This window comes from Triticum aestivum, chromosome 3A (assembly GCF_018294505.1).
Source record: "Triticum aestivum cultivar Chinese Spring chromosome 3A, IWGSC CS RefSeq v2.1, whole genome shotgun sequence".
Classification (NCBI taxonomy): Eukaryota; Viridiplantae; Streptophyta; class Magnoliopsida; order Poales; family Poaceae; genus Triticum; species Triticum aestivum.
This window is the reverse complement of record NC_057800.1, coordinates 452125354-452152063: the sequence shown is the minus strand read 5'-3', so window position 1 is coordinate 452152063 and position 26710 is coordinate 452125354. Positions and strand designations below refer to the sequence as shown.

At 45.0% G+C, this 26710-nt stretch overlaps 1 protein-coding gene across 1 annotated transcript; it reads right to left on the bottom strand.

The window, feature by feature from the left end:
* Positions 1-22643: 22643 nt before the first annotated feature.
* Positions 22644-23580, bottom strand: LOC123058413 (uncharacterized). The gene has a single exon (XM_044481143.1). The coding sequence runs from the start codon at positions 23290-23292 to the stop codon at positions 22882-22884; it is 411 nt and encodes a 136-aa protein (XP_044337078.1). The 5' UTR covers positions 23293-23580; the 3' UTR covers positions 22644-22881.
* Positions 23581-26710: the final 3130 nt, after the last annotated feature.

Below are 26710 nucleotides of genomic sequence, written 5' to 3'. Positions count from 1 at the left end.
GACCGGGCTTTAGCCTCCTCAAGTTGGTCGCACATCTTCCCGTTTGCGAGAGTGGAGCATCTCACAGCAGTCAAGAGTGATCACAGTCCAATTCTGCTTTTAAATGAGATGGAAGCTGGAAATCAATGCATTGCAGTGAAGAAACCGTTTCTCTATGAATGTGTCTGGGAAAGAGATACCGTTTTATCGGTATTGTTGAAGATGCATGGAGAAGTGATGGCCCAGCCTCTTCGGTGACTGAATTGTCTAACAAACTTCAGGCAATGGCCACCTCTTTATCCAGGTGGGGACGGATCACCTTGGGGTCGGTCCGTCAGGAGCTACGGCTGCTACGCCGGCAACTCGCAACGTTGCGTGCAGACCCGTTGCGAACGGGGCCCAGCGACGAGGAACGCAGGGTCGAGGATCGAATGGTGGAATTGGCGTACAGAGAGGAAATCATGGCCAGACAGCGGTCGCGCATTTCATGGTTGTCCGAGGGTGATAGTAACACCAAATTTTTCCAGAGGAAGGCTAGTGCTCGGCGGGCCAAAAACTGTATAACCCAGCTGGACCGTAGTGACGGAACTATGTGCACTGATCTGGTCGAACTCGCGGACATGGCCACGATCTTTTACTAAAATTTGTACATGTCAGAAGGAACAATAGGTATGGAGGAGGTGTTATCGCACATACCGGTGAGGGTGGATGGCAATATGAATGCCCGCCTGAATGCAACATATAGTAAGGATGAGGTTAAGGAAGCTCTGTTTCAAATGTTCCCAACTAAAGCACCAGGGCCGAACGGTTTCCCGGCACACTTTTTTCAGAAACATTGGGACTTATGTGGTGATGAAGTAACAAGGATGATCATTAGAGTGCTTGATGGTGTGGACTCACCAGAGGAGATCAACAATACGTTCATCGTTTTAATCCCCAAGATAGCAAGTCCAAAAGTTTTAGGACAATTTCGGCTGATAAGTCTTTGCAATGTGATCTATAAGATCGCTTCGAAGGTCTTAGCAAACATGCTGAAAGTAATCCTCCCCGAGATCATTTCCGAAGAGCAGTCGGCTTTTGTTCCTGGTCGTCTCATTACAGATAACTTCATCACAGCCTATGAATGTTTACATTATATGAAAACTAGGAGGGTGAAGGGAAACAGATACTGTGCTTTAAAGTTGGATATGATGAAAGCGTATGATCGCTTGGAGTGGTCTTACTTGCGAGCTGTGATGATAAAGATGGGCTTTAGTCCCCGTTTTACTGATACGGTCATGAGATGTGTGACATCGGTCTCCTTTTAAGTTCTCTTTAATGGAAGGAGTCTGGATGGGTTTGAGCCCTCTCGAGGCTTGCGTCAGGGTGATCCTAGCTCGCCATATTTGTTCCTGCTAGCAGCAGAAGGGCTTTCATGTTTGTTGAAAGCCGACGCAGGAGTACGTGGAATCACAGTCACGCCGAATGCACCTGAAGTTAATCATCTGCTATTTGCAGACGACAGTTTGCTTTTCCTTGAAGCAACTGATGCGAGCGCAACTCGGATTGAGGAGGTACTAAGGATCTATTGCAATGCCTCGGGTCAGAGGGTAAACATGGATAAGTCATCCATTTTCTTTAGTAAAGGAGTACCAAATGATGCTCGTAATTCCATTAAGAACATACTTTCTGTTCACAATGAATCATTGACAGAGAAATTGTTGGAAATATGCCCTAGAGGCAATAATAAATTAGTTATTATTATTATATTTCATTGTTCATGATAATCGTTTATTATCCATGCTAGAATTGTATTGATAGGAAACTCAGATACATGTGTGGATACATAACAACACCATGTCCCTAGTAAGCCTCTAGTTGACTAGCTCGTTGATCAATAAGATGGTTACGGTTTCCTGACCATGGACATTGGATGTCGTTGATAACGGGATCACATCATTAGGAGAATGATGTGATGGACAAGACCCAATCCTAAGCCTAGCACAAGATCGTGTAGTTCGTATGCTAAAGCTTTTCTAATGTCAAGTATCATTTCCTTAGACCATGAGATTGTGCAACTCCCGGATACCATAGGAGTGCTTTGGGTGTGCCAAACGTCACAATGTAACTAGGTGGCTATAAAGGTACACTACAGGTATCTCTGAAAGTGTCTGTTGGGTTGGCACGAATCGAGATAGGGATTTGTCACTCCGTGTAAACGGAGAGGTATCTCTGGGCCCACTCAGTAGGACATCATCATAATGTGCACAATGTGACCAAGGAGTTGATCACGAGATGATGTGTTACGGAACGAGTAAAGAGACTTGCCGGTAACGAGATTGAACAAGGTATCGGGATACCGACGATCGAATCTCAGGAAAGTACAATACCGCTGGACAAAGGGAATTGAATACGGGATTGATTGAATCCTCGACATCGTGGTTCATCCGATGAGATTATCGTGGAACATGTGGGAGCCAACATGGGTATCCAGATCCCGCTGTTGGTTATTGGCCGGAGAGTTGTCTCGGTCATGTCTGCATGGTTCCTGAACCCGTAGGGTCTACACACTTAAGGTTCGATGACGCTAGGGTTATTAGGAAGACTTGTATATGATTACCGAATGTTGTTCGGAGTCCCGGATGAGATCCCGGACGTCACGAGGAGTTCCGGAATGGTCCGGAGGTAAAGATTTATATATGGAAAGTTGTTGTTCGGGTTCCGGAAAAAGTTCGGTTTTTTCCGGTATTGTACCGGGAAGCTTCCGGAGGATTCCGGAGGTCCGGAAAATGTTCCACCACGTCCAATACAGCAGCATGGGCTGTAGGGGGGCGCCCTAACCTTAATGGGCCAAGGGCACCAGCCCCCCCAAGGCCCATGTGCATGGGAGAGGGGAAACCCTAAGGGGGAGGGCCTCCACTTGACTTGGGAGGCACTCCTCCCCCCTTGGCCGCCGCCCCCAACCCTAGATGGGATCTAGGGGGGCCGGCCCCCGTATCCCCCACCTAAAAATAGTGGAGGGGTGGGAGGGCGGCCACAACCTTGAACCTGGCGCAGCCCCTCCCCTCCAATACCTCTCCTCCTCCGCGTGAGCTTGGCAAAGCCCTGCCGGAGAACTGCCACTCCATCACCACCACGCCGCCGTGCTGCTGTTGGACTCTCTTCCTCAACCTCTCCCTCCTCCTTGTTGGATCAAGGCGTGAGAGACGTCTCCGTTCCGTACGTGTGTTGAACACGGAGGTGCCGTCCGTTCGGCGCTAGGATCATCGGTGGTTTGGATCACGACGAGTACGACTCCATCAACCCCGTTCACTTGAACGCTTCCGCTTAGCGATCTACAAGGGTATGTAGATGCACCTCTCCTTCCCCTCATTGCTAGATTACTCCATAGATTGATCTTGGTGATGCGTAGAAAATTTTAAATTTCTGCTACGATACCCTACAGTGGCATCATGAGCTAGGTCTATGCGTAGTTTCTATGCACGAGTAGAACACATAGCAGTTGTGGGCGTCAATATTGTCAATTTACTTGCCGTTACTAGTCTTATCTTGATTCGGCGTCATCGTGGGATGAAGCGGTCCGGACCGACCTTACACGTACTCTTACGTGAGACTGGTTCCACTGACTGACATGCACTAGTTGCATAAGGTGGCTAGCGGGTGTCTGTCTCTCCCACTTTAGTCGGATCGGATTCGATGAAAAGGGTCCTTACGAAGGGTAAATAGAAATTGGCATATCACGTTGTGGTTTTGGCGTAGGTAAGAAACGTTCTTGCTAGAAACCTATAGCAGCCACGTAAAAAACTTGCAACAACAATTAGAAGACGTCTAACTTGTTTTTGCAGCATATGCCTTGTGATGTGATATGCCAAAAGGATGTGATGAATGATATATGTGATGTATGAGATTGATCATGTTCTTGTAATAGGAATCACGACTTGCATGTCGATGAGTATGATAACCGGCAGGAGCCATAGGAGTTGTCTTAATTTATTTATGACCTGCGCGTCAACATAAACGCCATGTAATTACTTTACTTTATTGCTAAAGCGTTAGCCATAGTAGTAAAAGTAATAGATGACGAGACAACTTCAAGAAGACACGATGATGGAGATCATGCTGATGGAGATCATGGTGTCATGCCGGTGACAACGATGATCATGGAGCCCCGAAGATGGAGATCAAAAGGAGCAAAATGATATTGGCCATATCATGTCACTATTTGATTGCATGTGATGTTTATCATGTTTTACATCTTATTTGCTTAGAACGACGGTAGCTTAAATAAGATGACCCCTCACTAAAATTTCAAGAAAAGTGTTCCCCCTAACTGTGCACCGTTGCGAAGGTTCGTTGTTTCGAAGCACCACGTGATGATCGGGTGTGATAGATTCTAACGTTCGAATACAACGGGTGTTGACGAGTCTAGCATGTACAGACATGGCCTCGGGACACATGCGAAACACTTAGGTTGACTTGACGAGCCTAGCATGTACAGACATGGCCTCGGAACACGGAAGACCGAAAGGTCGAACATGAGTCGTATAGAAGATACGATCAACATGAGATGTTCATCGTTGATGACTAGTCCGTTTCACGTGATGATCGGACACGACCTAGTTGATTCGGATCATGTTTCACTTAGATGACTAGAGGGATGTCTATCTGAGTGGGAGTTCATTAAATAATTTGATTAGATGAACTCAATTATCATGAACATAGTCTAAATTGTCTTTGCAAATATGTTGTAGATAAATAGCTCACGTTGTAGCTCCCTGTTTCAATACGTTCCTAGAGAAAGATTAAGTTGAAAGATATTGTAAGCAATGATGCGGACTAGGTCCGTAGTCTGAGGAGTGTCCTCACTACTACACAGAAGGCTTACGTCTTTGATGCACCGCTCGATGTGCAAACCCCTACAACATCGTCTGTGGATGTTGTGAACACCTGACAGACACATCCTGATGACTACTTGATAGTTTAGTGCACCATACTTGACGGCTTAGAATCGGGATTCCAATGACGTTTTGAACGCCATAGAACATATGAGATGTTCCAAGAGCTGAAATTGGGATTTTAGGCTCATGCCCGTGTTGAGAGGTGTGAGACCTCTGACAAGTTCTTTTGCCAACAAGATGGAGGAGAATAGCTCAGCTAGTGAGCATGTGCTCAGAATGTCTAGGTGCTACAATCACTTAAATCAAGTGGGAGTTAAACTTCCAGATAAGATAGTGATTGATAGAGTTCTCTGGCCACTATCACTAAGCTACTAGATCTTCATGATGAACTATGACATGCAAGGGATGGAGTTGATCCCAGAGCTGTTCGCGGTGCTTAAGACCGCAAAAGGTAGAAATCAAGAAGGAGCATCAAGTGTTGATGGTTTAACAAGACCATTGTTTTTCAAGAAGGGCAAGGGCTAGAAGGGAAACTTCATGGATGGCAAACCAGTTGCCGCTCCAGTGAAGGAACCCAAGGTTGAACCCAAACCCGAGACTAAATGCTTCTATTATAAGGGGAACGGTCACTGGTAGCGGAATTACCCCAAATGCATGGTAGATAAGAAGGCTGACAACTTCAACAAAGTATATACGTGTTATTAATGTGTACCTCACTAGTACTCCTGGTAGCACCTAGGTATTGGATACCGGTTCAGTTGCTATTATTGGTGACTTGAAGCAAAAGCTACGGACTAAACGGAGACTGGCTAAGGGCGAGGTGACGATGTGTGTTGGAAGTGTTTCCAAAGTTGATGAGATCACTATCGCACGCTCCATCTGCCTTCGGGATTAGTATTGAACCTAGATAAATGTTATCAGGTGTCTACATTGAGCATGAATATGATTAGATCATGTTCATTGCAATACGGTTATTCATTTAAGTTAGAGAATAATGGTTATTCTGTTTACATGAATAATACCTTTCATGGTCATGCACCCTATGTGAATGGTTCATTGAATCTCGGTCGTGGTAATACACATGTTCACGCCAAAAGATGTAGAGTTAATAATGATAGTACCACTTTCTCGTGGCACTGCCGCTTAGGTCATATTGGCGTAAAATGTATGAAGAAACTCCATGTCGATGGATGTTTGGAGTCACTTGATTTTGAATCGCTTGACACATGCGAGCCATGCCTCATGGGCAGGATGACTAAGACCCCGTTTTCAGGTACAATGAAACGGGCAAGTGACTTGTTGAAAATCATACATGCTGATGCGTGTGATCCAATGAGAATTGAAGCGTGCGGTGGATATCGCTATTTTCTCATCTTCACTGACGATTTGAGTAGATATAGGTATAGTTACTTAATGAAGCACAAGTCTGAAACGTTTGAAAAGTTCAAGCGATTTCAGAGTGAAGTTAAGAATCATCATAACAATAAGATCATGTTCCTATGATCTAATCAAAAGGGGATTTTCTGAGTTATGAGTTTGGCAATCACTTAAGACATTGTGGAATTGTTTCACAGTTGAAGCCACCTGGAACACCACAAGGTAATGGTGTGTCCGGACGTCATAATCGAACCCTATGAGATATGGTGCGATCTATGATGTCTCTTACCAATCTACCGTTTTCATTTTGAGGTTATGCGTTAGAGACAGCTGCATTCACTTTAGATAGGACACCATCTAAGTCCGTTGAGACGACGTCATATGAACATTGGTTTGGCAAGAAACCAAAGTTGTCGTTTCTTAATGTTTGGGGATGCGATGCTTAGGGCTTCAGCCAAAGAAGCTCGAACCCAAAGCAGACAAACACATCTTCATAGGATACCCAAGGGTGACAGTTGGGTATACCTTCTATCTCAGATCCGAGGGAAAATTGTTTGCCGCTAAGAACGGGTCCTTTCTCGAGAAGGAGTTTCTCTCAAAAGAATTGAGTGGGAGGAAGATAGAACTTGATGAGGTTGTCGAACCTTTACTTCAACCAGAGAGTGATGCAACACAGAAAGATGTTTTCTGTGGCGCCTACGTCTGTTGAATAGGAAGTTAATGATAGTGATCATGAAGCTTCGGATCAAGTTGCTATCAAACCTCGTAGGTCGACAAGGATATGTACTACTCCTGAGTGGTACGGTAATCCTGTCTTAGATATCATGTTGTTAGACAACAATGAACCTACGAGCTATGGAGAAGCGATGGTGGGCCCGTATTCTGACAGCTGGTTAGAAGCCATGAAATCCGAGATAGGATCCATATATCAGAACAAAGTATGGACTTTGGTGGACTTGCCCGATGATCGGCAAGCCATTGAGATAAATGGATCTTTAAGAAGAAGACGGACGTGGGCGGTAATGTTACCGTCTATGAAGCTCGACTTGTGGGAAAGAGTCTTTTCACAAGTTCAAGGAGTTGACTACGATGAGAATTTCTCACCCGTAGCGATGCTTAAGTCCGTCGGAATCATGTTAGCATTAGCTGTATTTTTCGATTATGAAATCTGACAGATGGATGTCAAAACAAGTTTTCTTACCAGTTTTCGTAAGAAAAAGTTGTATGTGATACAATCAAAGGTTTTGTCGATCCTAAGGATGCTAAAAGGTATGCTGGCTCCAACGATCCTTCTATGGACTAGAGCAAGCATCTCGGAGTCAGAATATGTGCTTTGATGGAGTGATCAAAGCTTTTAGGTTTATACAATGTTTTTTAGAAACTTGTATTTACAAGAAAGTGAGTGGGAGCACTACAACATTTCTGATAAGTATATGTGGATGACATATTGTTGATCCGAAATAATGTAGAATTTTTGGAAAGCATAAACAGTCGTTTGAAGGGTGTTTTTCAAAGGAAGACCTGGATAAAGCTGCTTACAAATTGGGCATCAAGATCTATAAAGATAGATCAAAAACGCCTGATGATACTTTCAAAGAACGCACAACTTGACATGTTTTTGAGGAGTTCAAAATAGATAAGTCAAAGAAGGGGTTCTTACCTGAGTTTTAAGGTGTGAAGTTGAGTAAGACTCGAAGATTTACCACGACAGAAGAAAGCGGAAGGACGAAGGTCGTCCCCTATGCTTTTGTCGTAGGCTCTATACGGTATGCCATGCTGAGTACCGCACCAGATGTGTGCCTTGCCACATGTCTGGCAAGAGGGTACAAAGGTGTAACACCCTCGATGCGACTATATCTCCCACGTGTCGAGGCACGACTTAGAGGCATAATCGCATTGAAGGCATATGTCGCAAGTTAGGCAATCTTCACAACATCCCATGTAATATATAATAAAAGGGGAGATAACATAGTCGGCTTACACTCGCCATGTCAATCAAGTACATAAATAACATTACATCATCCAAACACTCATGGCCCGACTACGGCGCCAAAATAAAAGATAACCCAACATGCGACACGGTCCCGATCACCCCCAATTGGGCACCACTACTGATCATCAGGAAAGGAAACATAGTATCGTTGAGAGTCCTCGTCGAACTCCCACTTGAGCTCAAGCGCGTCACCTGGAGCGGAATCATCAGGCCCTGCATCTGGTGTAATAGTAATTTGTGAGCCACAGGGACTCAGCAATCTCGCACCCTCGCGATCAAGACTATTTAAGCTCAAAGTAAGGCAAGGTAAATATGTGGAGCTGCAGCAAGCGACTAGCAAATATGGTGGCTATCCTGTTCGCAAAAGAGAGCGAGAAGAGGAGGCAAGGCGCGAGCGAGAAACTAGAGGGCAACTTGCGCAAGCATTACTCCAACACCGTGTCCACTTCCCAGACTCCGCCGAGAAGAGGCCATCACGGTAACACACTCAGTTGATTCATTTTAATTAAGTTAAGGTTTAAGCTATCTACAACCGGACATTAACAAATTCCCATCTTCCCATAACCGCTGGCACGGCTTTCGAAAGTCCAAATCCCTGCAGGGGAGTCCCAACTTAGCCCATGACAAGCTCTCACGGTCAACGAAGGAATAGACCTCCTCCCGAGACGTTCCGATCAGACTCGGTATCCCGGTTCTTCAAGACAACTCCGACAATGGTAAAACAAGTCCAGCAACACCACCCGCTGTGCCGACAAATCCCGATAGGAGCTGCACATATCTCGTTCTCAAGGCACACCGGATAAGCTAAGCGTACGGGAGCCAACGTAACCCAAGTTTCCAAGGGACGGCCCCGCACGGTGCTCTAGGTTGGACCAACACTCAGAGGAGCACTGGCCTGGGGGGGTTTAAAATAAGATGACCCTTAAGTCTGCGAAACCCAAGGGAAGAGGCTAGGTGGCAAATGGTAAAACCAAGGTTGGGCATTGCTGGAGGAGTTTTATTCAAGGCGGACTGTCAAGGGGTTCCCATTATAACCCAACCGCGTAAGGAACGCAAAATCCGGGAACATCACACCGATATGACGGAAACTAGGGCGGCAAGAGTGGAACAAAACACTAGGCGAGAGGCCGAGCCTTCCACCCTTTACCAAGTATATAGATGCATTAAGATAACAAGATAATATAATGATATCCCAACAAGTAAATAATGTTCCAACAAGGAACGACCTCCAATCTTCACCTGCAACTAGCAATGTTATAAGAGGGGCTGAGCAAAGCGGTAACATAGCCAAACAATGGTTTGCTAGGACATGGTGGGTTAGAGGTTTGACATGACAATTTGGGAGGCTTGAAAGCAAGTGGTAGGCATCATAGCATTGGCATAGCAAAAGAGCGAGCATCTAGCATAGCAAAGATAGTAGTGATTTCGAGGGTATGATCATCTTGCCTGCAAAGTTGTCAGAGTTGACTGGATCCTTGAAAGCAAACTCAACGGGCTCCTCGTTAGCGAACTCGTCTCCCAGCTCTACCCAAACAAGATAAACAAGCAAACGGAACACAATCAACCACGTGCAAAGCTCAAACAATATGATGCAAAGATGATATGCTATGCGGGATGCGATGCGGGATGCATATGCAAGATGTGACAAGGAATGCATGAACCTGGCCTCAACTTGGAAATCCAAGTGTGCCACTGGAAATATGAGATGAAATCGCTTGAAAACGATATAAAGAACGCCGGAATCGGAGTTACGGTTTGGAAATGGCAAGCAATTCAAATATGACCACGTTCCGCGATTTACAGCAAGTAGCCATCTAAATTTAACAAGATGAACATGCTACAACATCCAAACATGGCATCAAAATACATGGCAGGGAAGCATTCAAGATGCTTAACAAAAGTCTAGCACTGAGCTACGGCCAATTCATCCATTAACAGGTTCAAACAAGCATGGCAAAAATGCATATGATAAACAGATCTCAGACTTAGTGAAATTAACACTTGTCTGGAATTTTAGATCCGGTAGCACACTTCGGAGCAACAAAACTATATGCTACAGGACCTGAACATGGCAAAGTAAAGCATGGAATGGAGCTACTCAAAAAGCTTAACAAAAGTCCCTTAGTGACCTTGAGCCAAAAGGGATCAGAAAATACAATTGCAAGCATGTGAACATGGCAAAAACATAATCAGTTCTCAGACTTAGTGAAAACTGTAACATGCTGAAAACATGTATCAAGTAGGCATGTTTACGAGCTCGATGCACTCACTACGGAGCAAGTCATGACAATCTAAGCATACATCCATCAATAATACACAAAATGCAAGCTAGACATGGCAAGAACAATAGCATAGCATGCACGGATCAACTACAACATCCTCGGCAAAATCGCTAACAAGTAGACAATCTGCCCAAATTTACGAAGTAGCAAAAGTAGAGCTCGATTGACTCAAGCTAGGGTGCTCCATAATTGCAAACAAAGACATGGATGGATAGAGCACTACAAGATTAACAAAACATCCTTACTGATCATCCTCAAAAGAGGCACATATCACTAGGAAACAACATGAACATATGGCAACATGAGATAAACAGCTCAAGGACTTGGTGGAATTGCTAAGTCCCTGAAATCAGCATTACCAAGTGCCTCACTTTGCAAGCTCGTGCTAGTCACCACACACATCACAAAAATACATGGGTTGCACCTCTGGAAAGATGGCAAAACCCTTAACAAAACATATGTAGAGCATCAGGGCATATCATGCACACAATAATCATGACAAAAATGACAAATATCTAAATGGAGCAGCAGATCTGACAATTATCTCAAGTAGCCCTCTTCTAACAGCATCTCGGGCATCAAGATGAACTCAAATGAAAATGATGCCATGGAATGAAATGATTTACTCTCTGAGACGAACATTTTGATATGCTATATGCCCAAAACGGAGCTAAGGATGAGGAGATACGGCACGGCGAACATAAGCAAAAAAAATTAGGGTTAGGGACGGAAAGTCAACCCGAGACAAATCTGGATCTGGATCTACTGTTCACGCGTGAAACGAGGATCGCCGGAGACGGAGTCGAGGTCGCCGGAGAAGGGGGCTTCTCCGGATCCGGCCGGAACTTGGCGCGGCGCACGCCGGCGCGGGAGGAAGGCGGCGGGGACAGCGGCGTTGGCGGCGAGAAGTGCGGCGGCGCGGCGCGGGGTCAGGCCGGCGGGGATGGAGCTGGCTCCGGCCGGCGAGGGACGCTGCGGCCGCCGGTGATGTCGCGGTGGAGCTAGGCGGCGCGGGCGGCCGGAGATGGAGGAGAGGGCGGCACGGGCGGCGGGGAACCTCGGCCCGGAACGGCGGCGTGGAGGGCCGGAGATGGGATCCCGGGCCCGCGGCGGTGAAGTGGGCGCGCCCGCCACATGGCGCACTGTGGTTGGGGCGGCAGCGGTGTCCGATGCGGCCCGGACGTGTCCGGCGCGCCGGATGGACGGGGACTAGGGTTAGGGTTGGAGTGGATCCGGGATTTTCGGGAAAGGGCTATATATAGGCATAGGAGGAGCTAGGAGAGTCCAAATGAGGTGCGGTTTTCGGCCACGCGATCGTGATCGAACGCTCTAGATGATGGAGAGGATTTAGGTGGGTTTTGTGCCAACTTGGAGGGGTGTTGGGCTGTAACACACACGAGGCCTTCTCGGTCCCTCGGTTAACCGTTGGAGCATCAAACGAAGTCCAAATGGTACGAAACTTGACAGGCGGTCTACCGGTAGTAAACCAAGGCCGCTTGGCAAGTCTCAGTCCAATCCGGAAATGTTTAATCCCCACGCATGAAAGAAAGGTAGAATTGACCACCGGAGGAGAACGAAGCGCCGGAATGCAAAACGGACAACGGGGAAAAGCTCGAATGCAAGAGATGAACACGTATGCAAATGCAATGCACATGATGACATGATATGAGATGCATGACAATGATAACAACACACGGAGACAAAAACCCGAACCCGAGAAAATAAAATAACCTAAGGCCGGAAACGACAAGAGTTGGAGTACAAATTGGGTAAGTTACATCCGGGGTGTTACAAAAGGTGATCTAGGAGTGGATCACCAGATAGCAGTCAAAATTAACACCTATCCGGATAGCTCTGAGTAGAGATACCGGATACGTATAATGGAGCAATAATTTGGAATAGCTCCAAGTGGAACGTGGTAGCAGTATCTACAATATAAAGTTTTGAGAAATACATAGGGATCTGAATATGGCAAGACACGTTGACTACAACCTCTCTCACAAGCATAACATGATCAAACCCAGAACTCATTGAGTGTTAATCACATAGTGATGTGAACTAGATTATTGAGTCTAGTAAACTCTTTAGATGTTGGTCACATGGCAATGTGACCTGTGAGTGTTAATCACATGGCGATGTGAACTAGATTATTGACTCTAGTGCAAGTGGGAGACTGTTGGAAATATGCCCTAGAGGCAATAATAAATTAGTTATTATTATTATATTTCATTGTTCATGATAATCGTTTATTATCCATGCTAGAATTGTATTGATAGGAAACTCAGATACATGTGTGGATACATAACAACACCATGTCCCTAGTAAGCCTCTAGTTGACTAGCTCGTTGATCAATAAGATGGTTATGGTTTCCTGACCATGGACATTGGATGTCGTTGATAACGGGATCACATCATTAGGAGAATGATGTGATGGACAAGACCCAATCCTAAGGCTAGCACAAGATCGTGTAGTTCGTATGCTAAAACTTTTCTAATGTCAAGTATCATTTCCTTAGACCATGAGATTGTGCAACTCCCGGATACCGTAGGAGTGCTTTGGGTGTGCCAAACGTCACAACATAACTGGGTGGCTATAAAGGTACACTACAGGTATCTCCGAAAGTGTCTGTTGGGTTGGCACGAATTGAAACTGGGATTTGTCACTCCGTGTAAACGGAGAGGCATCTCTGGGCCCACTCGGTAGGACATCATCATAATGTGCACAATGTGACCAAGGAGTTGATCACGGGATGATGTGTTACAGAACAAGTAAAGAGACTTGCCAATAACGAGATTGAACAAGGTATCGGGATAGCGACGATCGAATCTTGGGAAAGTACAATACCGCTGGACAAAGAGAATTGAATACGGGATTGATTGAATCCTCGACATCGTGGTTCATCCGATGAGATCATCGTGGAATATGTGGGAGCCAACATGGGTATCCAGATCCCCCTGTTGGTTATTGGTCGGAGAGTTGTCTCGGTCATGTCTGCATGGTTCCCGAACCCGTAGGGTCTACACACTTAAGGTTCGATGGCGCTAGGGTTATTAGGAAGACTTGTATATGATTACCGAATGTTGTTCGGAGTCCCGGATGAGATTCCGGACGTCACGAGGAGTTCCGGAATGGTCCGGAGGTAAAGATTTATATATGGAAAGTTGTTGTTCGGGTTCCGGAAAAAGTTCGATTTTTTCCGGTATTGTACCGGGAAGCTTCCGGAGGATTCCGGAGGTCCGGAAAATGTTCCACCACGTCCAATACAGCAGCATGGGCTGTAGGGGGGCGCCCTAACCTTAATGGGCCAAGGGCACCAGCCCCCCCAAGGCCCATGTGCATGGGAGAGGGGAAACCCTAAGGGGGAGGGCCTCCACTTGACTTGGGAGGCACTCCTCCCCCCCTTGGCCGCCGCCCCCAACCCTAGATGGGATCTAGGGGGGGCGGCCCCCGTATCCCCCACCTAAAAATAGTGGAGGGGTGGGAGGGCGGCCACAACCTTGAACCTGACGCAGCCCCTCCCCTCCAATACCTCTCCTCCTCCGCGTGAGCTTGGCAAAGCCCTGCCGGAGAACTGTCACTCCATCACCACCACGCCGCCGTGCTGCTGTTGGACTCTCTTCCTCAACCTCTCCCTCCTCCTTGCTGGATCAAGGCGTGAGAGACGTCTCCGTTCCATACGTGTGTTGAACGTGGAGGTGCCGTCCGTTCGACGCTAGGATCATCGGTGATTTGGATCACGACGAGTACGACTCCATCAACCCCGTTCACTTGAACGCTTCCGCTTAGCGATCTACAAGGGTATGTAGATGCACTCTCCTTCCCCTCGTTGCTAGATTACTCCATAGATTGATCTTGGTGATGCGTAGAAAATTTTAAATTTCTGCTACGATACCCTACAGAAATATCTAGGCTTGCCATCGGATGTGGGGAGAGCAAAAGAAGGGTCGTTTAAATACTTGATAGATAGAATTTGGAAGAAGGTGCAAGGGTGGATGGAGAAGTGCTTATCGTCTGGTGGGAAAGAGGTACTTATTAAGTCCATGGCCCAGTCCCTTCCAACGTATTCTATGTCATGCTTTAAATTGCCAAGGGGCTTGTGTGAGCATATCAATGGTATCATCAGGAAGTTCTGGTGGGGGAGCAAGAATGGCCAGTGAAAAACTGCCTGGGTGTCATGGAAAACTATGTCCAAACCCAAGTTCATGGGAGGGTTGGGCTTCAGGGATTTGGAGTTGTTTAACCTAGCATTACTTGCACGCCAAGCTTGGAGGCTTCTACAGGACCCGGCTTCGCTCAGTGCTCGCGTTCTAAAAGCCAGGTACTTTCCGGACTGTCATCTTTTGGATGTTGTTTTGGGTGCAGGTCCGTCCCAGGTCTGGCGCTCCATATTAGAGGGGAGGGACGTGCTAGCACAAGGGCTCATCAAGCGCATTGCATCGGGAACACACACAAACATATGGCAAGATAACTGGCTCCCGAGAGACTACAAACTTCGACCGGTATGTGCACGGTCGGCCAATCCGCCAAGCCTAGTCTCGGATCTGATTGACCCCATCACTAGGTCATCGAACAAGCATGTGATCATGGAACACTTTATTGCTCCCGATGCTGAAGTTATTATGAACATACCATTGAGCACTCGGATTCAGGAAGATTTTTGGGCCTGGTACTATGATAAGAGGGGAGTCTTCTCGGTTCGATCGGCTTATCGAATGATATCTGCAGTCAAGACTCAGAGGGAGGACTGGCTCGACCACCGACCGGGGCACTCAAATATTGCAGCAGATAAGAGTTCTTGGTCGCAGCTCTGGAAAGTGCGGGTTCCTTCCAAGATCAGGGTGTTCGTATGGAGGTTAGCCCACACGTTGATCCCTACGGGGCTTGTTCGACATGAGAGGAATATGGCGGATACAACGGCGTGCTCGATTTGTGGAGCCGAGGAGGATACCTGGCGTCACTCCCTGCTGAGCTGCCGCATGGCTAGATGCGTATGGGCCCTGGGTGATGATGAGCTTTTGGAACATGTGATATCAAACCAGAACGCCGACGCACGGCTGTGGTTGTTCTGGTTGTTTGAAACAACAAGCCAACAGGATTTAACGCGTGTTCTAGTGACAACGTGGGCGATTTGGTGGGCTCGACGAAAAGCAATCCATGAGGATGAGTTTCAAAGCCCACTGTCGACCATGAGCTTTATTAGGCGGTTCTTGGAGGAGCTGGATATCGTGGAAGCTCAACAGCCGCGATCGTTTTTAGCACATGCGGCACCGAGAACACGTGCATGGCTTCCGCCAGATGGAGAAGCTGTGAAGCTTAACTATGAGGGCGCCATATCAATGCTGGGCGAGAAGGGAGCGGCTGCTGTGGTATGCCGAGATAAAACAGGAAAGTTTCTTGGAGCATCAGCATTAGTTTTTGAGGGCTTGATCGACCCGGCGAGCTTGGAGGCACACGCGTGCAGTGAGGCCCTTGCCCTTGCCCGCGATTTGAATTTGCAGGAGCTGGTAATTGCATCAGATTGCTTAGAAGTGGTCTCCAACATAAAGCAACAAGCATCACCGGTGTATGCGTCAATTCTGCAGGACATACACATTAGCATGAACCTTTTTACTTCAGTTTTCTTTCGCTTTGAATATAGAGAAAATAATTTCGAGGCCCACTCGGTTGCAAAAGGAGCCGCGTCTCTGCCGGTGGGCCGCCACGTGTGGCTAGAGATCCTTTCTGAAATTGCATGTATTCCGGATGTGATGAACTTTGAATAAATCCTTAGTTACCTTCAAAAAAAAAATAAGTTGTGATTGTGGCCATCACAGTTCGCTCGCTGTCAGGTCGCTCGTTCAAATCGCAACGCTCACCAATTTTTGTGGTCATTTTCACTCCGTGCAGACAGGTGAGACCCACGGCTCATTGAGACATATGATATGCACATCATTCTGTTCAGGGGGGCCACGTCCTGCTAATGAAAATACGGTGCCACGTCAGTGTATTTTATGCTACTAATGAAATTAGCACCGTATTTGCATGCTCGTGTCAAGTTTTAGAATCAGTTTGGTGTATTTTTCAAGTTCAGGCACTAAAGTGAATATCGATGGCAAGTTTAAGCCCCACCAGTGATATTACTCAAAAATATTCTCTTATCAACTCCTTTCCTTTGCTGCTTTTACTAACTGACATATGCTATCACAGTCGAAGTCAGACTACTTAATGGTGTATGTATCTTGGCATTTTTTTGGGCATAATTATTTTCAGATATCCGGATATTTTTCGTAAGGGAAAAACGCACAAGTAATTTGTGGCACAGTTGATAGTGGGAAAAAGAAAGTAAGAGACCATGCAGAAAATGTGATTTCAAATTGGATTATGCATAGTGTATTATAGCTTCATCTAACACTACGCCTTGTCGATTTACAAAAGCTAATATATGCCTAATTGGATACCAAATTTCAAATGTCCTTCATGTGAAGACACCCCCAAGTAAGCAACATAATATGATGGCTTAGTTCTATACTATGCACTCTAGACCAATTACATTTCTTGGAAGGAACAAAGATAAAGAATTACAGGGAATAAAGAAAGCTAACCTCCTAGAAGCCATGTCCAAACTTCGATGGGAGCAGGGTGCAGCAAATCATACCACAGAAAGGTCATGATCATAGTTGTCACCTCAAGCACCACAGAAACACAATTTAGTGTACGAAGCAAGATCATCCAACGCCCAAGACTATTAATCACAAGGGAATACTCCATCTATCTAGCAAGCAAACAAACCAATCCCTCATTAAGCAAACATTGATCCGAAGAGCCAAATGGACCAGGAGGGAGAAGCTAGTAGTGGAAGGAAATGCCATATAGAAGAGATGAAGCAACAGGCAAGGAGCAAAATATATGGAGGACTCTAAAGTAACGCAGCTACACTGTCGGTGACGGTTACAGAAAGGGAGTATGAGCTTCATCGCCATTACTCGCCATCACGGGACGCTTGAAGTGCCAAACTGCCAGTTAATATCGCTTGGTCCGCATCAATCGCTATTAATGGTAGCAGCAATTGTAATATACAATCTCAATTACTACTGAATTATACACCAATTGAAGACAACACTTCCCTGCCCCGTTATCTCCTCGTAGCGTCGCCTAGCGAGGTGACCCTGTCGCTCCTCGGTCGGACCAAAGGTGCAGTGGCCATCGCATGGCCGACGGGGCGTAGGTCTGTTGCATCGCACAGACCCATGAGCCCGACTGCCCGGCCGCTGGGAATGCTCGCTCTGTCGGAGGCTAGGTATGCTGAGCTTTTTGCCGGCATCGTTGTCGCAGAGGCAAGGCTCATAGGTCCAAACAACAGAAGAGCCCTGATTTTGTTTCCGGAGCAGCGGCCCAGCCTGTGCGGTGCCCTCTGTTCGTCGATGAAGCCTTGCCGGGTTAAAAGAAATAGATCCAACGGCCACAAATGCCTATTAGTGCAGATCCGATGGCCAAAAACAATAGTGGTCTGAGAGGGCTGGAAAGATGCGCGGTTATAATGTATCTAAATGTTCCGAGAGCAACTAACTGGATGCTACCCCTTGCGGGGATCTTCAAGGGTCACCTTTGGTGTCTTGAGAGGACGCCAAGTGGTGCATTTAGCCGCCGTCACATGTCGTGTGCTGGATGTTTTCTCTGTTTTTTTTCTGTATGAGCTTTCTGGTTTTAAATGGGTGTTTTGACTTTATTTGGTTTTTATCCGGTTTTCCCTAGCTTTAGGAGAGGAAAAAGCAAAAAAAAAAAGTTGTATGATTTTTCTCTCTCACGAGAAGCACAAATTTGCTTTCATGAGAAGAGAAAAACATATGTGCTTCCACGAGAAGCATATAGGCATTTGTTTCCGCAAAGAAAAAATCTTTGCTTCTGGTGTAAGCACAGATTTGTTTCCATGAGAAATACAACTGTGATTCTGGAAAAAGAAAATCCATGCTTGCATGACTAGTATAGATTTTGCTTTTCGTGGAGGCACATATTTGATTTCGCATAAAGCATAACTATGCTTCTTGAAAAGAAAACTATGCTTTCACAAGATGCACAGATTTGCTTCCACGGAAAACATAGATGTGCCTCTTGAAATTGAAAAAAAGTACTTCCACGAGAAGTATATATTTGCTTCCCGTGGAGGCCCGGATTTCTTCCGCGAGAAGCACAAGGAAAAAAAAGCAAAAAAAAAAGTTCCGGCTTTCGTTTTCCTCTTTCGTTTTCTCGTCATTCTTTTCTGTTGCAGATTATTTTTTGGTTTTCGGTTTCTTTTGTTCTTCGTTTTTTTCTTCTGAAAAAAGTTTGTCGAAATCTATTAACATAAGATCTAATTTTAAAAATAATCCAACACTGAAAAATGTTTTGGAATTTAGAGACACAGTTCGAGAGATAAACGTTTTAATAAACGAATCAACAAAAAAAACTCTCAGATTGCAATAAATGGAGCACATCGAGCGTGCCACTTATGAACATCTAAAAATATGAGAGTAACCTTTGCAAGAAGTAACCCTTAATTAGTGATTTCACATGTCCCTGGCATAAGCTCCTCTAGAACGCCTAAAGCGCTATACTGCCGGTATAGCGCATAGGGTGCAGCGCATCGGCCATGGCACAATAGTTTGGCCAGTTCGGTTACTCATCTGCACGTCCATCTGCCCGCTCGCAGTCTGCATGCTATTTTTTTATCTATACGTTTATTTGATTTTTTGGTCCATCCATCCATAATAAGTGGTAAAAGTGTTACGTTTTATAAAAAAGAAAACACCTTTTATTAGACACTCTCGCTAAACTCTACAATGTTTACAGGTTTTTTTTTTTGCCGATATAACCAAACCAAACATGACGGGCATACCAGGGCTGGCCTTGGGGAGGGGCGGGGGGGGGGGGGGGGGGGGGCGGCCGCCCCGGCCCCCAGAATCGAGGGGCCCCTGCTAGGGGTACGCAGGCTTCCGATAGGACATGCCCCAAGAGGCACGCAGCAGGTTTGCGATAGGGCCATAGCCGGCGAGACAACACCACGAGCAACAATAGTATGCAGGTTCCTCAAAAAAAAAAACCTTGAACCTATCACAATCGTTTTGAATGAATAAGCAGGAATCCTAAAAAAAAGAATGAATAAGAAGGCGAGATTTCTCAAAAAAAAAAAGTACGTAGGTTTTGCTTTTTCCTTGTGATCGCACAATGGGGCTCTGGACATGGGCCGGCCGGCCTGCCTGACCATAGTTCCCAAAGCCCTCCCAGCGTAGAACGCCCACGTTTTCCCCAATCGCTGCAAGGTCGCCAAATCCTATTCGGCGCCTGTTGCACCCGATACAACTATTTTCATAATCGGGTGCACCCCCCTCCCTTCGTTCGCTACTAACGGGCCGGCTCATCACGACGTTCGCTATATGTTTTTATAGCGCAAAAAAGACCGCTCTTGACTGAGAATCGAACCACCGAGCTAACAATACGTGAGACGACTCAACAACCACCGCGCCACCAAGCTTGATATGATAATATACATCTTTTCTACACTTTCTTCTTTCGCCTTTTCTTTTTCCTTTTTTTTTAAATCCGAGAAAAAAATATTTCTTCACTTTTTTTCCGGAAAATGGATGAAGTTTTTGTTTACAAATTCAATGAACTTTTTCCATAATCGATGATTTTTTTTTCAAATCTGGCGAACTTTTTTAACTTCGATGAACTTTTTTTGAATCTGATGAACTTTTTTCCAAATTCGATGAACTTTTTTCAAATCCGATGAACTTTTCTTCAAAATCGATGAAATGTTTTTCATATTATATGAACTTTTTTAAATTCGATGAACTTTTTTCAAATTTGATGAACTTTTTTCGTATTCGACGATTTTGTTTTCAAATTTGATGAACTTTTTTTGAATCAAATGAACTTTTTTTTGAATTCGATGAACCTTTCTTCAAAATCGATGAACTTTTTTCATATTCGATGAACTTTTTTTTATATTCAATGAACTTTTCTTCAAAATCGATGAACTTTTTTCATATTCGATGAACTTTTTCAAATTTGATGAACTTTTTTTCGTATTCGACAATTTTTTTTCAAAATTGATGAACTTTTTTGTAAATTCGGTGAACTTTTTTTCGAATTCAATGAACTTTTTCCTAAGAACCAGAGTATGTACTGTAGAAAACCTGTTGGTTTTTTCCTAAGAGAAATCATGACATAATGTAGCAATTCTGGGGAAGAAAAAAAAAGCGATCGAGCCTGCTGCGTGAACCAGCGATCGAGCGATCGAGTGGGCGGCTAGCGAGCGGGAGCCAGCGCGCATTGCTGGGCCAAGCCCATGCAAGCGACGCAGCGGGCGCTGAAGGCGCTGGCGAGGAGCTCTCTGCAAGGTCATCGCCGGTGGATCCTATATGACGCTCGTGAGCGTCCAAATGTCAGGGCTTCTTCGCTGAAGGCGCTCCGAGTTGGGCCGGCCCAGGTACGCATCGCTGTTTTTTCTGTTTCTGTTTGTTTTCTGTTTCCCTTTTTGTTTCTTTTATTTTCTTTTTACTTTGTTCTCTTTTCAAAATTGTGTTCTATCATTAGAACAAAGATATGAATTCCAAATTTTTTATACAAAACTGTTCAATGTAAATTTAAATATTGTTCAACACATATCACAAAATGTTAAATGTGTATTTAAAAATTGTTCAACACATAGTACAAAAATGTTCAATATATATTTAGAAATTGTTCAACATGTATTTAAGTATTTTTCAGAGTATATCACAAAAATGTTCAATTTGTATTTAGAAATTGTTCAACGTATATAAAAAATGTTCAATATATATTTTACAAAAGAAAAATGTATAAACAAAAACAACAAACGTTTGGAATTTCGAAATTTTGTTCACGTTTTCAATAAATTTTCAGGTTTTAAATTTTTGTTTGAATTTCGATATTTATTAATGATTTTCAAATATATTTGAGGAAAATCATTCACAATTGTTTGCAAGAATTGTTGGAAATTTTGAAGGAAAAAAAACAGATTTATCGTTGTACATTGTACTTTAAGATTTGCGCTGCACTTGTGCCATACTCAGGAGCTAGGTCAGGTGGTCGCGTTGTCTGGTTATAGGCTGGCCCGTTTGCCCGAGCTTTTCAGCGAAAGCTCTACTGTTGGACGCCGCGTCATCGCCGCCAGCGGTGCCGAAGGGCAGCAGCGACGGAGGAGGAGCACGCCAGTAGGCTTCAGGTTCTGGTAAGGATCGTTTTGCTCCTTTCTTATCGAATTCTCTAGGGCTGTATTGATTTTGAGATTTATACTCTTCCTTGCTCCCGGCAGAAAACCTGTAGACACAATGAACATAATTTTCACTTTGCATCCGAAAATTAGGAACCATCGCGTTGTTGTTTGATTTCAAAAATTAAGAAGCATGGGCTGATGTCTACTCAATTGGGATTAACTTGTGCCGAATTCTTTATGAACTGTTTTTTTTTCTATATGAACTCGTTTGTTCAACTGGACAATAAAAAAATTAGTTTGGAGTGATATTGCAAAAGCACTATCTCAGAGACATTCATATGATTCTTCTCCATAGAAAAATTCATCTGAGATCTTTCAGATCGAAGTGGACATGTTGTTTTCGGATCAGCATATGATAACAAGTAATATAGTTAGTTTATTGCATTTCTCATATAGTTAATGAAATTTTACTCAATGTCCTCATTATATATATATACAAGATGGTTCTAATGCTTCCTCAAAAAGCAAAAAAACTTATCAAGAAAAACATGTACAAGGAGACACAAGATGCGTTGATGATGACCCGCGGGCGCCGTCTCTCTTGGAGGCGTTGTCACGGCCGTCGTCTATGCCCCTCTTCGAGCATCAGACGGCGATGGCGTTTCGGCGTCGCTCTCTTTCATGAAGGCGTCGTCTTGGTTGCTCGCGGTGTCCTCGGTTCTGAATCTAGAGATGTTGGTCATCATGTTATTGGTTTGGGCTAGTTCTCAGGATGGCGAGTTTAGCCGTGTTTTTTCTTTGTTTGGACCGAGCATCCCATGTCTCTCTGCTTCGGACAACATGTTCACGCCCTTGTGCCCGTGTCATGTGTTGTACCACATCTCGTACTATTCTAATTTCTATCAATAAAATGACACGCAAGCTTTGCATATTCGCGAAAAAAGAAGTAGAATCCACCAAACCCGTTTATAAGCACGGTTGAAAGTACAACGCTGACACTGACACACTTGTAACGATACGATAGTACAAGGCTTGGTCGTAGCCTTGAGAACATCAAACTCGCGAAATTAAACGAATGCAGCCGCTTCAGTAGCCAGTACCCCGGCGCCAGGTAGTAGTAGTAGTCTTCAACGAAGCCAAAGCCGCGGTATAAATACGGAAATGCTGCGGCCCGGGCGCGCCTACTGGCCCGCGGCGAAGGCCTCGACGGGGAAGGTCTTGGTGACGCCGGCGAGGCTCCTGAAGACGATCTTGCCGGTGGGCGGGTCGTCGACGGTGATCTCGTTGACCGGCGGCCACAGCATGAGCTCCTTGGCCTTGACGCCCTTGAGCTTCTTGATGCACTTGGGCTTGACGTAGCCGGTGATCTCCACGTCATAGCTCACCTGCTTGCTCACTATCTTGAAGCGGTGCTCCACCTTCTTCTGCTGCGCGATCCACATGTAGCCGGTGGCCCGCACGAAGCCGACCTCGATCACGTCCGCCAGCGGCAGCAGGCCCAGGGGCAGCCCGAACTCCTCCAGCAGCGACGCCGCCAGCTTCAGGCCCTCCTCATGCCCCTTCTTCACCACCGCTCCCTCCCTCTCCGCCATGGCTAGCTGCTAGCAAGCTTCGTTAATTAGGTTGTCGTGTCGTGTGTGCTGGTGTCTGAGGTTGCATTGCATCCCTGGGGGGTTTATAAGGCGTGGAGACGAAGCAGCTGGCATGACCAAACGAGTCATGTCACGGGCTGTGTGTCCTCGAATTCATCGTTGGGCTTTAGGAGTTTAGCTTCGGCGCGAGGAGGTTGGGCGTGACGATCATGGCGAAGGGAGGGGTCGCGTTGTCTACTTCTGTGTGTTGCGACTTGAAACGCTTGCTTTGTGGAGTCCGGAGAGCCGGCAACGCGCGGGTGTGGTATTTCTGCTCCATTGGTCGGTTTTGCACCGTGAGAATCGAGTCGCTATCAGCATTTTGCGGGAATTTGGAAAGTGCGATTGAGAATTCTGCGTTTGGTGGCGACGTCAAATCCCTCCCTTCATCTTTGTATGGGATCCGAGCTCTCCGTAGCAATCCATGCTTCCAGAATGAGGCGCCACGTAGGATTCCCGTACTCGTCAGACCAACAAGACAAAAGAGAACGGAAATCATCTCGTCAAACAGTGTTATAACTCGAAAAATACCGCGGAAATATTTGTCTAAACAGAAATACGTTCTGCTTGGACAGACAGGATTCAGAAGCAAATCAATATCAACATGGTCAACTTTGACCACAGAAATAACATGCTCAGAGCCATCCTCAGAAGCCGAGTGAGCCTTTACTTACCATCATCAGGCAAAGGAAGCAAATAACCAGTACGAAAGGTCAGCAGCACTCACAGGGTATAATAAAATGACAAAACATATACTCTCTCCGTTCCTAAATATTTGTCTTTTAGAAATTTTAAATGGACTACCACATACGAATGTATATAGACATATTTTAGAATATAGATTCATTCATTTTGCTCCGTATGTAATCACTTATTGAAATCTCTATAAAGACAAATATTTAGAAACGGAGGGAGTACTACATGCATTCAAACTAAACTCTCAGTTTTATTCTTGCGAACTAGTTGTCCGACAACAAAACCGCGACAGTCCTACATTCAACTTGTTGCTCCTTCAGGTTCTGCAGGATCTTTCGGTGGGTGTATTTTTGAAACTGCTATGGAAGCCGCTTAGCCGTCCCCGGAAGAGAGACGCCATCACCACCATCATCGCCCAGATTCGCTCGATGGCTCTTCAGTTGGCTCCGCCGTTTCCCCCACCACTGCTGGAGCTAGATTAGATCTGCTACACCTTGCCGCCGCTTCCGTTATGTTTGTTGTGCGAGTCATGCTGCGGTGTTGGGCTTGTTGTGCTGAACCCACAGCTGAACCTGGGTCTCGTCTAGTGTGTGTGAGTGTGTGTGGTTGTTTTTTCAGACTTGCTTGCGGTGGCTCTGTGTGTTGAGCGTGTGCCTGTATTTAGATCCTTGTTACTTTGTGCTCGGTGATGTTTTATTTATAAAATGGGGCGAAAGACTTTTTCGATAAGATCCTGCAGAACAAACTTTAGAAAGACTGTCGGAGTGCTGGTCGCACAAAATCAGCATCGGCAGTCACGGAGATGTCCATAGTGGGCCTCAGCTGAGCACAAACTTAAATAGTACCATGGATAGGGTCGGACATAAAATTGCTGACGCGTCTTGGTTTATTGATGCATTCTTGTCGACAGTCACAAAAAGCTTGTTGGGTCAAGACGTAGCAGTTATCAACCATGACGGTTTCAAAATCAAGACCTCTCGAGTCAGAGCGTATGGCTGTAACCAGTAGGCCACCTCCGATCTAATGTGTCAGCATACTTTCTTTTCTCCTTTTATTCTCTTTAGTTTGCAGAACTTTTTTTCTTGTTCTTTTCTTAAATGCGTGATTTTTTTAAATCGATGAACTTTATTTCAAAATCGAAGAACATTTTTTCAAATTTGATTTTTTTTAAAATTGGTGAACTTTATTCACATTTGAAGAAATCGATGAACTTTCTTCAAATTTAAAGAGATAATTTTTTTCTAAATTCGATGAACTTTTTTCAAATTTGATGAAATATTTCCAAAATAGTTCATCGCTTTTAAAAAAGTTCATCAATTTTGGAAAAAGCTTAACAAATTTGAAAAAGAGTACATAATTTTTTTAAAAGTTCATCAACTATTGAAAACAGTTCTTAAAATTTGAAAAAAGTTCACGAATTCAAAAAGATTCACAAAAAATGTTCATGAAAAACGAAATAAATTCACGAACTCTAGAAAAGTTCACAAAAAAGAACAAAAGAACAAAATCGTTCTGAATTACAAAGAAGAATGAAAAAAATAAAATAAAAATAAAATAGAAAAAAGAGAAAAGACATAAGAAGGAAAAGAATGAAGAAATGTAACTAAGCATCTGGTGGTTAGTGCGGCGTGCCCTCAACCAGTAGGTCGCTGGCTTGAATCCTTGCGGTCCGCCCACTTTTTTGGTTTACAAATATCAGAAAAAAGATGGGCCGAGCACAACTAACGCGGTTGCAGGCGCCGGTTTGCATAAACGATACTAACAAATGCCTGCAGCGCTGAATAGGATTAACCCACTCCACGAGCCTGCATGGATGGGTTTAGGGAGTCCACATACTCGATCACATTCTCATTGATGATGATCATGTACGAGTGATCCTTCTCTCTAAGGACCTCAATCTACATTGGTGCAGAACAGAAAAAATGAGTGTATGTTTCTCTAACAATGCATAGTCAATGTGTCGAATACTCCTTTGAAATAAAGGAATCCGACCTGAGCCATCACAATTTATCTCCTTTTGACCACCCTAGAGCAACATCTGTATCCCACTTTGACCCGAGCCATCACAATGTATCTCCCTTTGACCACCCTAGAGCAAAGTGTGTAGCCCTTCCGATAACATCCTAGATAAAATCATCAACGTGGAGTAACAGTTATCAACAAGGATACTTGAAGAAAAGAAACAATAATAAATATTGGATTATATGAAATTAATAAATTTCATAGTAAAATGTGAAGGCAATTCACACTTACTATATACTTGGTGAACAGTAAAGCTAGAATTGATACCGGCACCATTAACCTCTTTACCCTGAACATAAAGCCTTCTAATTGATGAGACGGCTGCAGCAGCTACTGCGACGACGACTACAAACACCGAGAGCGCTCGAGTTGCCGTCTGTGTCGCTGATGTCGCCCTGGCCCGGGTCAAGGCCATCCACGTCAAAATCAACGACACACACGCCAAGATATTTCAGGCCACCTCGAAATCCAGCATGAAACCCACATCCGAAAAGGCGGCGAAGGCCATGGAGAACCTGCTTCCTCATGAGAACGCCGAGCAGGAGCCGGAGATGCAGGAGGCGGCGGAGATCGAGGAGCATCGGGAGGAGGAGTTGCGCGTGGCTGAGAACGAGGTAGAGAAGAGCTTGTCCGTCGAGGAATCAGCCGTGGAGTACCAACA

What these genes read in the sequence shown, in the direction of transcription:
- LOC123058413 (XM_044481143.1), bottom strand. Translation starts at nt 23,292, where the DNA reads ATGGCGGAGAGGGAGGGAGCGGTGGTGAAGAAGGGGCATGAGGAGGGC.